Consider the following 11,030-nt stretch of genomic DNA (forward strand, 5'->3'; position numbering starts at 1 on the left):
CTGCAAAGTATTATCTGTATTTTGATTTAGTGTGCTGATCTTAAAGGTGCATTGAAAAATGTGATACTCCGACTGATGCTCCTGTTGTTGTGGAGTGACTCATGCAGCCAGCTATGGCTATAGGGTTTGGTGTTATATGTTTGTCATTTATTGTGAAAATTCGGTCACAGTCCCTATGATCACTGTTACATTGCATTTATGGCTTTATTTTGGTGATTTCGCAAACGTTTTTTGGTTTGTCCATGTTTTTGTTTATTGTAGTACGGAGTTAGACTGATGACCTTAATCTTAGTTGTCTTGTGGTTGTTGTTGTTTGACTTGCATCCCACCGGGATTTTTGCACACAGCGTTGGTGTACGGTGCTATTTCAGGAATATTTTGATGTTTTTTTCCTGGATTTTCTGTTTGCACAGTCACGTAGTCGCTTTAAGATGTTTTCTTGTTCATGTTTTTGTTTGTTGCGGTTGCACCCGATTCAAGAGCCGAATGGCTCACAGGGCTATACCAAATAAATGGAACTATGAACTATTTCCAATTGGCGTCCTCGAATGTACGCTTACGAGGACGTAAGCGCACATTCGAGATGGGGTGCTGCGGTAACGAGATGTTAACTAGGACTGAACGATTTGGGGAAAATATCTAATTGCGATTTTTCTGACAGATATTGCAATTTGATTACCACGTAATACCATCAAAATATGAACTGCTCTATATATTCTAAAGCGAGGATGAGAACTTAAAAGATATGAATTGCTTCCAACATGTATTTATGAAAATGTTTTAATTGAAATAGAACAATTGTTAAGTTAAATAAAGAAAGTATAATAAATAAAACAATTCCAATAAGATAACTTTTCAAATTGCAAAAAATCGCGGCCTTTGCGATTTGCTAATCGCATTGTTTAAAATTGCCATTTGAAATCGATTAATCGTTCAGCCCTAATGTTAACTACCGGGCCTGGTGTACAGGCGTTTCCTGACTCCTGTATATTTGGAGTTTTCACGTCTCTCTCTCTCCGTGGTCGCGTGGATTTTTCTCCAGGTCCTCTGGATTTTCCCCTCCACATTTAGAATCAACATTACGCGTTTAAGAGTATTTGGCTGCTATAATTTTTCACGTGATCAGCCACTTCGTTGGATGATCACGTGGCCAGGTCGCTTCTGAAAAAAAAAGAGTTATATAGCTCAGTGGGCCTTACCTGGTGAAATGAAAATATAGCCTAGTTAGTTTTAGTAAATTGATGGTGAGCGCGATGGACTTGCAGTCCAGGTCGTCAGCTCTAGTCCATCTTCTGGCGCGGCAGTTGCAACGCCTTTAACGTTTTCCTTGGCCCCGTTGGATGGATGAACCCTGACCCCTGGTGGCACCTCTGGGTAGCGACTTCTGCACAGCTCCACGCACCGAAACGCAGTGGGGGCTCTCTCCAACGTCCCGTCCTCCTCCGCCTCCTCCTCCACCCCACGTCTCAATCAAGTCCACTGGGTCCTCGATATCTAGAGGGTCCTCGATATCTAGAGGGTCCTCGATATCTAGAGGGTCCTCGATATCTAGAGGGTCCTCGATAAAGAGGCCGAAAACCTCTTCCCATCTGGTACCAGCCGCAAAAGCACAGAGCTCTACGATTAATAAATTAGTTACTTTGGGCGTAGGTGTCTGTACGGATGTTGTGGTGGCGCTGTGGTTTGCCCGCTGCCCCTAACCACGGCTAACATCAGTGGCGATGTTTTATCCGAGGTTGCCCCCCCCCCCCCAAACACTACCCCTTCTCCAATCCTCCACCAACCCACATAGCCCACCGTGTATTATGTTAAATTTCTTTCGCACCGTACGTAGCAAACTGTGCTAATCGGAGGTGCGGGGGAAGGACAACGAGATCGTGCGAGTGTGATACCAATTTTCAACTATACCCTCCGCCATCCAAATGACAGAGCCAATCAATCAAGTTGGCACGCGGGCAAACACGGAGGGGTTGATATACAAGCAAAATTTCGACAATTTTGTCTCGACATTTCGCTGGAGATGACATCCAGCGTCATCAGGTTTTAACAGAAGCAATCGTATATTTAAAAAAAAACGTAAACAACTCGAATCGGACAACCCGACGGATACAAATCTGCATGTAGACCCCTCCAATCTCACATGACCTGCCGAGTCCATCCCATCTTTAGATTGGTGCCAGGTCAGAGGTTTATACCTCCAAGATAAACACCTTGCAGTCGCTGGATTTGAACAATAATCGCATTTCGACGCCTACCCAAATGTACATGCATATCAAATATCCACTGCTGGATGAAGGTCTGCCTATACCACGTTGATCATTGGGATTATTTAACCAAACTACCACACGAGTCAGTGTGGTTTGATCGGTGGAGGGGGGGGATAATCCTGGAAGTGGTTCAGATGTCAGTCGCCACCGAATGGGAGCCGTGGCTGGGAATTGAACTCTCTTCTGCGAGGTTTTCAGCGTGGTGGCGGCTACCCACACCGCCTTCGTATCTCGTACGTCCAATGGGAGATTGACAGCGATAACAGAACTCAGTTGCGTTGAATTTATCTGATGCAACACACGTGCCCAACAGCGATGTGCGGGATAACGCAAAAGCGAGCTCCGAATGCGGTTTTAATTTTGCATGGGAGTCGTCGGCGGTGTGGCGCGGGGCTTGTAAAGAAATTCACATCACACACGCAGACAAACACCGGTCTCTCACACGGCGACTAAAAAGTCCAGACCGTTTATTATTGCGTACACGTCGCTAAATGAAGAATTGTCAAGGGGACAATGTTCATGACACTTTCGCGCAAAAACTGTCGTCGCAAAGTTTCCTGCTTTAATAGCAATAATTTAACCAAATAATATAATTTTGTTAAATCAAGCAATTCCTGATTCTCAAAACTCATCATCAGTAAAGTCCTGAACTTTGCCACGTTTGGCGAATTCCACTAGTTTATTTTAAAATATAAACACACCAGTCGATTATCTTTACTTCGTCTTGTGCTTTCTTTTCTTGGCAGTTTTGGCCGAGCGTTCATCGCTCCGGGCGACGCTCTTCTCCTCCGAAGAGCGTTCCGGTTTGGGCTCATTCGTCTCTCCCGCCGGTGAGCCTCGCCTCTCCCCATCCTGCCGCTCTCTCGCTCTCTTTTTATTTTTCTTCTTCTTCTTCTTCTTTCTCTCAGACCTGTCCACCACCACCACCTCCTCTTCCGCCACCTCGTTATTGCTACAGCAACCATCCCCAACACCATCAGTCCCATCTCTGGTATCCAACACATTTTCCCCACCACCAGCACCAGCAGCATCACCATCACCACCGGCACCGTCACTCTCAGACCTCACCGCGGACTCATTCCGCTTGCTCTTCTTGCGTGGCTTCGCGCCGTCACGGTGGCCGGCGTCCCGCGCCGCCGCCGCCACCGGCGCCACGGCCGTTCCAGTCTCGTCCGGAACGATGCCGTGGCCGGGGGACCCTTTCTGCCTCTCGTGCCTCCTTTTCTTCGGTCGGCTTCGCACGTCGTTGTCGCCGCCGACTCCCGGCTCTTCCGTCCCGGGCCCCGGTCCGCCCGCGTCTGCGTGGTCGTTGTCGTCCGGCCGCTCGCGTTTGGACTTCTTCCGTTTCCCGCCCCTCTTCAATCCCGCTCCGCACGCAGCCGCAGTCGTCGTCACCGTTGCCGCAGTCGTCGTCACCGTTGCCGCCGCCGCCGCCGCCGCGGCGTTGTCGCTCGCCGGTCGGGGCGACCCTTGGTCGGCACGCGCGCTGCCGCCACCCCCCCCCCAGCGGCTCAGGAACTCGCGCTCCTGCTGCTCCAGCCTGGCCAGCTTGGCGCTCATGTTCACGCCGTGACGGGCGCCCCTGCGAGACGGGAGGGGGGCAGAGACACATGTGGCAAGCTTGGGCAAGGTTGGCGTCACTTTCAAATCGTCGGGCAACCAAGCAAATGCACACAAATAGGATTCGGACACCGCTGTCGATAACGCTTGGCTGTAATCCTCTCCAACATTAGTTTTTTTTTCCTCCGAAGTGTTTAAATGAACCTCTGAACGGTTCCCCGGGGCACCATAGTACCCCGGCTCTCGCATAATGTCCGTGATGCGGTCATTTTTAGTCTGTTGATGGTCGGCGATGCGGCAATCGACTCATCTCGACGAGCTGTACTCACGATGCACCGTGGTGCGTACGAGCGTTCAGGGTTTCAGCGGAATCGTCCTCGCTGCGTTTCGACATCGCGGAGTTGCACCGATTTAGGATTGATTGGTACCCCAGTCGCAGAGTTAAGTAACACCCCTGGAGAAAAATTGTGTCCCAGAAATAAAACATTTAATTGCCTCGGCCATTTTGTATTATTTGGTACCCCGGGGTACCGCCATAAGGATCAAATAGCGGTATCGAAACAAATGTTCCATTGTGCCCGGTTTTTTTTGTCTCCCAGGTGTTGGGCAAAGTCCTTGATGAACATCGCTGTTTTTCAATATAGCCAAGTCCTGAACAGCAAAGGGTGGTGGTACGTATCGGATCATCTTAACGACGCATTTTTAACGTTAGAAAGCGTTCACAAATGCCCGGAATCTAACGTCCGCTTTTTAAAATTGTAAATTCCACATCATCTCGGGTAGCAAACGCCGCACCCGGCCCCGCCTCTGCCAACTCACTTGTGTGCCGTCCTCCCGCCGCACGCTCTCAACAGCTGTTCGTCCGTCATCCTGCGGAGCGAGACGGCGAGGACGTTGGAAGTGGCGCCGATCGCAAACAGCGAGCGGCACGAAGGTGACGCAATCAAAGTCGCCCGTCACGGACGACGCAAGCCGGACGCAAATCAAACAACGCTCCCGATGCAGTGCTCTCATGATTACAGCCTCTGTCAATCCAATGCTGGATGAAGCCCCCCACCCCACGCCCCCGCCCCCCCCCATGTAAGTGGTGGCAGTTAGGTCGTACTTCATGGAAGTCGGTGAATGGGGGAGGCTCGCACCAGTTCAGATAATCGCTCATGTTAACAGGCGGTCAGGTATGGGACTTAGAGGTCACTGGATTCGTAGCGCAGTGCATTCACCACGGCTCCAGCTCCATCGTATCGCGTAAAGTGTGAATTAGCAAAGATGATCATTATCCCTTATTTAACCAGAAGATGCAGAAATGTATTAAGTCGATTCTTATGTTTACAATGCAAGCATCAAATCGTGAAAGGATCAATTACTTTTAAAGTAAATTCTAAGTGAATGTTACCTTGAACCTAATGGAACGACTGAGACCACAAGCACCAAGGCAATGCAAACTAGACGGTGAAGTACAACTTAAAGACGATAATTCGGCAAAAAAATCTAAACCGCCGTTCGTGGGCCACGCTTCGATCTCATGACGGAACCAAGGCCAAACGCGGGTAGGGTCTACCAGGGGACAAGGCCTGAGGCTGTCAACAAGGTGCACCTATCCTGGCACAAGCACCGTGATGACGTCACCTCCCTAGTGTGTTTACTGTCGAATGAACGAGGAGAGCACCAAACCTGGTGGTGGATGACAGGTCGAGTTTGGCATCCTCATCCTCCGAGCTGCTGGTCTCAACCTCCGAGCTCTCTTTCTCATCGCGCACCTCCTCTCCCGAAGTCAGCGTAGCGGCCTGCTCGATGGCACGGGTGCGGCGAGAGACACACGTCACGCACCGCCTGGAAGGGTATAACTTCACCATCGTCGTCGTAACCACCGGCGGTGATCAATCCACATTATAAGGTCGCACTCATTACATGCATAGTGCTTGCCACAAATGAACCACAATGACCGCATCACCCCGTGTTGGCGAACGGCCCACGCACGGAAAGGGCACATCCCAGAGGTATCTCTTCGTCGTCACGCAACTCCTCTGGTCCACACCTAGAGGGCAGCACTTGCTCGCCCGTACATGAGACTAATGTTCGTTGTGCGTCTGCCAAACCGGTGTGCAGAACCAAACTAAATGCGATGGGATTTTTCCGTGCGGTCATAAGCGACCGGGTCGACACCGTTAACTGGTGCCATGGTGGCGAGATGTTCACTACCTCGCCTGGAATCAGGAGGTCGTGGGTTTGATCCCAACCCCTGATACCTGTATATTTGGAGTTTGAATGTCTCTCTCGCCGTGCTTGCGTGGATTTTTCTCCGGGTACTCCGTTTTTTCCCTCCAGAAACATGCATTTCAGAGTATTTGGCTGCTATACATTTCTACGTGACAAGCCGCATCGTTGAGCTATCGTTTGTTACCAGGTCGCTCTTGAAAAATAGCTATACAGCTCAGTGGGCCTTACCTGCCAATATACAAATGGTTTATAAATAGAAAAAAACTTGTTTTCATTAACCCGCTGCATTTGACAACAAACTCATTATACCACAGGCGGCCGAAACCTGGATTAGAACCCAGGGTCCGACCTTGCGAGGCCGACCTGTTCCACCTTGCAGGCGTCGTACCTTGACGAAGTTGCCGTAGAGTGCGTGCGTCGTGCTAAGGTGCGCCTTGCGCGGCTTCCGATTGCTGATCGGCTCCTCCGCTCCGTCACTGCGATTTCCCATCACCTTGGCACCTTCCTGCCGAGCGGCGTTCATTGCGTTCGCAGAATTAGTGGCGATAGGACTCCGTCCTCACAACGATTTTTATTTAATTTAAGCCGCCGACGGCGACTCTATCCACCTACAAAAGAGAAAAAGCTCAACTCTGACGAGAGATAAGATAATTCAGATAATTTATTCATGTCATTAGAGACAACCGTGCAATGAGGCTGTCCAAAAATGGTAACTGGGTAATTTACACAAAAATATTTACAGAGTTCACCAATTGGCTGAGCCGATAATATACATGCGGCGAAACAAATATCACGCCGACTTACACTAACATTTCATAGCTAACAGCGAACTCAACGTTTTGACCACTTCAGTCGACTAGACTTAAGAGGGCGACTAAAATAAATACTGCGACTAAAATTTCGTCTGTCGTCGTCAGCGACTCGAATCAAAACTAAAAAAAAATAAACAAAAACGCCGACCAAATAAAAACGGTTGCCAAGGGAAAGGCCACAGTTGTGGCCAGCGAGGCGCTCATAAAACAGGGCGGATGGGTAAGGTCAAGCGCAGACCAAAGCAAAGTTCACGGAGACGAGTCTGTCAAGCTGGACCGCCGCCCAACCGTCCTCCCCCCCCCCCTGTCACGCGAACCAGGTGGCGAGACGTTATCTCCCTCAACCCCCGACGCTTCTTATTTTTTTTGGAGCTCGCATGTTCTCCCCTGCTGTAAATTCCCACGTGACGATAAGCCCCTTCGCTGAGCTACCATTTGTGGCGAAGTCGCATCTGAAAAAGAGCTACAAATATATAGCTCAGTGGGCCTTACCTGGTAATCGTTTAGTTTTAGATTACCTCTGTGCCCTCCACCTCGATGCTGGCCGCTGCCTTGTTGAAGACGTGGTCCCACCAGTGGAAGGTGAACTGCTCCGCCATGTCATGGCCGATCTGCGCGCATGCACACACAGCATCGCCGGCGAATTGCAGAATTCTGCCGCGGGTGGGTAAAGGGTTTGGGCTCTCAAAGGGTCGGTGAAGTATGTTCAGAAAGCTTTTATGACGGGACGGATGGGTAAGATGGATGGCCTTTATTTATGATCAAGTAGTTTGAATGATGAGACCAGAAGTCTATCGTTTTGCCCTCCCCCAACGAAAATACCTGGTTCAAAATAAGGCCACCAAATAGCAAACAAGCTCCAGAGCGTTCAAATAAAAAAAAACAATTAAACCATTAATTAGCGAAACGAGAGCAACGGCGAGTTAAAATACGCAGAATAACAAAAAACAGCATCAAAATTGTATGGTAAATAAAAAAAACACGGTGTATATTAAAAATCGGGGTAATGGTGGTATAGCGGTAAGCACACTTTGCTGTGATCCCGGATAGCCGAGTCTGATTCCCCTACCCATGACTAACATCAGCGGCGAGTGATATCTGAACTGAGACTGGAACCACCCCCCCCCCCACCCACCAAAATGATCAAGTATGGTCAAAGAACCCCTGTGACAGATGTGGTGTGAGGAAGCCTTCATCCTTTAGTGTATTATGAAAGGGCTGTGCATTATGGCTTATATTGTACAAAAACGTAATGCATGTATGATGAAAATCGCACTCTCAATGCCGCGTGTAATGCAAAACACTATTTTTGCACATGTATATTGAACTTATTTTGCACCATACGTAGCCAACCATGCTAATCGGATGGCTACGTACGAGTCGCACTCTTTGTCAGGAGTGTCCTGAATTGGGCTGTTTGGCCAATTCCGTTGACAGGTGTTTAAAATGTGGCAGGACACCCACCACACATACAAAAAGGGGTGATAATCGTCTCCTGTAAACTTCAGTCACACGCCCATGTGGTTGCCCCATCCGAGCACTAACCATGTGCCAACACTGCTTAATTTTCAGGATCCCAACAAGATTTGGCAAATTCAGGGCAACTATTTCGAGGTTGGGGATCAGCGCGGTAGTAATTTTCGGATTGCTTCGCTGAGCTTTTTCGATGGGCCAACTCATTCACTCGTACGCAATTACCTCCTGGAATGAAACGAAGGAAAATGGAACGAACGAATGAGCGGCACGCAAAGGGGGTGAAAACTTGGCCAGTGGGAGAAAAAGCGGCGTGGTGCGCTGCGGTGACGCGTCACGCGCCACGGTGTCAACGCGCCGGCGCCCGCGACGGCAAACGGCGTGGCGTGCGGCCGAGCGGGCGTTGACCTCTTGCCGAGCTCACCCCGGCTGTGTCGTGCTTCACCTTCACCTTGACGGCCTCGGCCCGGCCGTTCTCGAAGCGGCCCAGGCCCTTGCCTGCCTCGGGGAAGAACGGGGAATTACAAACGCGCGATCGTTTAGCAGCACACGCGGTGCTCTCCCGCAACCCACATCCTCACGGCCACACAAAGGCCGTCACACGGACGCGCTAATGTTTCACGGGCGCACGCATTCCGACGGCAAAAGGGGGCGATTTTGGCGACGTGGGTTTTTCGCTCAATGAAAGTAACCCACGGGCGATTTTTTTGCAACTCTGCCAAATTTGGAGCGTGACGCCGGCAACACGTGCCCTACTTTTTGGTACAACACGGAGGCATTTTTTACGTCCACTGCTAAGCAGACGTTGCGTATGTTTTATTGGGATAATACACGACGGTATTAACCAGGGTGGCCGTCGAGATTGAACCGCGAACGGCTCGGCCACGGGTCAAGCAGGGTGGCGTAGTAGGCTCAACTTGTGCCTCACGGCAAGAAGGAACTGGGGCTGTTTGATTCGGGTAGTCCTTCCCGGATGGAGTTTGTGAGCTCTCCCACTGTTCTGCATGGATTTCCTTCGCCATCTTCAGCTTTCCTTCCACAGCTAAAAACATAGAATTTTGAAATTGGTGTCGGCCAAACCGTTCCATTGTAGCAGGACCCTCCTAAACGCGAGTCGTTTTCCTGGGTAAATAAGTAACTGGTTTACGTTGCGCGCTGTGCCATCTCTTCATCCAGTGTTCAGGACGCAAGATTATTTTGAACTGCAGCAGATGAAGAGTCCACGAGATAAAAGAAAATGCAAATAAACTAGTTTTCCATTAAGTCCTGGTGCAAAGTGACAACACAATGAGTGATAGAAACGATAACGACCCTAATTTAGCAACTTGCGCAACCAAGATCGGATAACAAGAGTTTTGTGCATTTTTGTTAACACAACAAAAGCAAAATTACGCAATCGTCATCGCCGAAAGAACACGACACGAGAACATAACCTTGACACTTGACGCAACCAAAATCTCTCTTCTGCTGCACAATAAATATATATTTGTGCAGCTGTTGACAGAAAATCACCCGGGGCACACATTCTAGCACAGGGGGTAAAACTATACGTTTTTTTAAATTAACTTTCCCACTGGGTAGTACCAATGTGCTAGAATTTTTTTTAAACCGTTCTAGAACATCAATATGCTTTGCATGTGTCAATTAGATGCGCCGGGTGGTCACGAAACGAACACATTTCCACGCGAAACTCGAGCAAGGGGGGGCTTATTACACTCGGCACCGGCCTTGTGCCAGTAAATGGCCTCGGGAAGTAGATACCGCAAAACTACTTCGGAGCGCTCTCCATCCGACGGCTCTTTATTACACGCTTGGGCGGCGCATCCTCCCGACTGGCCCTGCCCACTCTCCACTACACACGGCCATGAGGAGACGGCGGAACATCTTTCCATCGTCGGAGCTGTAATACACGTCCCAAGTGACGGGGTTGTTCACGTACACGGTACAGCAGCAGAACGACATCGCTGCTGCGCCGTACTTACGTGCGCCTATAACGTACGCGCTCACGCGCCGTCGTCAAACACCCCCCCCCCACCACCACAGTGACCGGCGCGGTGAAGTATGGTTAGTGTAAAGGAGGATGAAAACAAGAATACACGTGCAAACCTCGTGTCCAGCCGTGCTTCAGCATCTGCGCCTCGGCGAAACGACGACCAGAGCCGCTCTCCCGTGTCTCCATTGCACACACCACCCCCCGCCTCCTCCTCCTCCCCCCACCGCTCGTCTCCGGTGTGCGAACCTCGTGTCCCTTCTCCTCTGTCTCGCCGCGTCCCTCTTTGTATCCCCCGGGGGCTCCTACGACAGGGCCCCGGCCGCACTGTACCACGCCGGCTCCACGTGGAGAGGGGAGGGGGTTGAAACGGTGACGTGCGCCGGAACAGAAAGAATCGATTCCTGTTTGTTTCTGTTTAAAGTTAAATCGAAATCGATTCTCCAGACTCCGTTGACGTGCTACGCAATAATTTTTTTTGTAGTTTTTAAAGTGGAATCGTTTCTGCAGTGTCGATTTGTAATCGCGCGTTGGGTCAATTAATCTTGAGTGACTTAATTATTGCGTTAATGAATGCTGTGCGTGGCACGGCTGTCTTGGCAATCAGCTGCTGCTTGAAGGCTTCCCCACGCCGTGTGAGTTGTGTGTGTGTGTGGGGGGTATTGACCATACTTCACCACGCTGGTCAGTGCGGGTTTGTGAAGGCAGAGC

The 11,030-nt window shown here is 50.1% G+C and overlaps 1 protein-coding gene across 1 annotated transcript; it reads right to left on the reverse strand.

Annotated features, from left to right (window-relative positions):
• Nucleotides 1–2,717: 2,717 nt before the first annotated feature.
• On the reverse strand, nt 2,718–10,757 carry GPATCH4 (G-patch domain containing 4). Its single transcript, XM_032949703.2, has 7 exons — nt 10,436–10,757; nt 8,754–8,827; nt 7,375–7,467; nt 6,433–6,549; nt 5,499–5,611; nt 4,647–4,697; nt 2,718–3,849 (listed from the first exon to the last, which is right to left on the reverse strand). Exons 1-7 carry the CDS (start codon nt 10,506–10,508, stop codon nt 2,982–2,984), a joined length of 1,389 nt encoding a protein of 462 aa, XP_032805594.2. The 5' UTR covers nt 10,509–10,757; the 3' UTR covers nt 2,718–2,981.
• Nucleotides 10,758–11,030: the final 273 nt, after the last annotated feature.

This window comes from Petromyzon marinus, chromosome 1 (assembly GCF_048934315.1).
Source record: "Petromyzon marinus isolate PM22_M1 ecotype Great Lakes invasive population chromosome 1, UKy_Petmar_22M1.pri1.0, whole genome shotgun sequence".
Classification (NCBI taxonomy): Eukaryota; Metazoa; Chordata; class Hyperoartia; order Petromyzontiformes; family Petromyzontidae; genus Petromyzon; species Petromyzon marinus.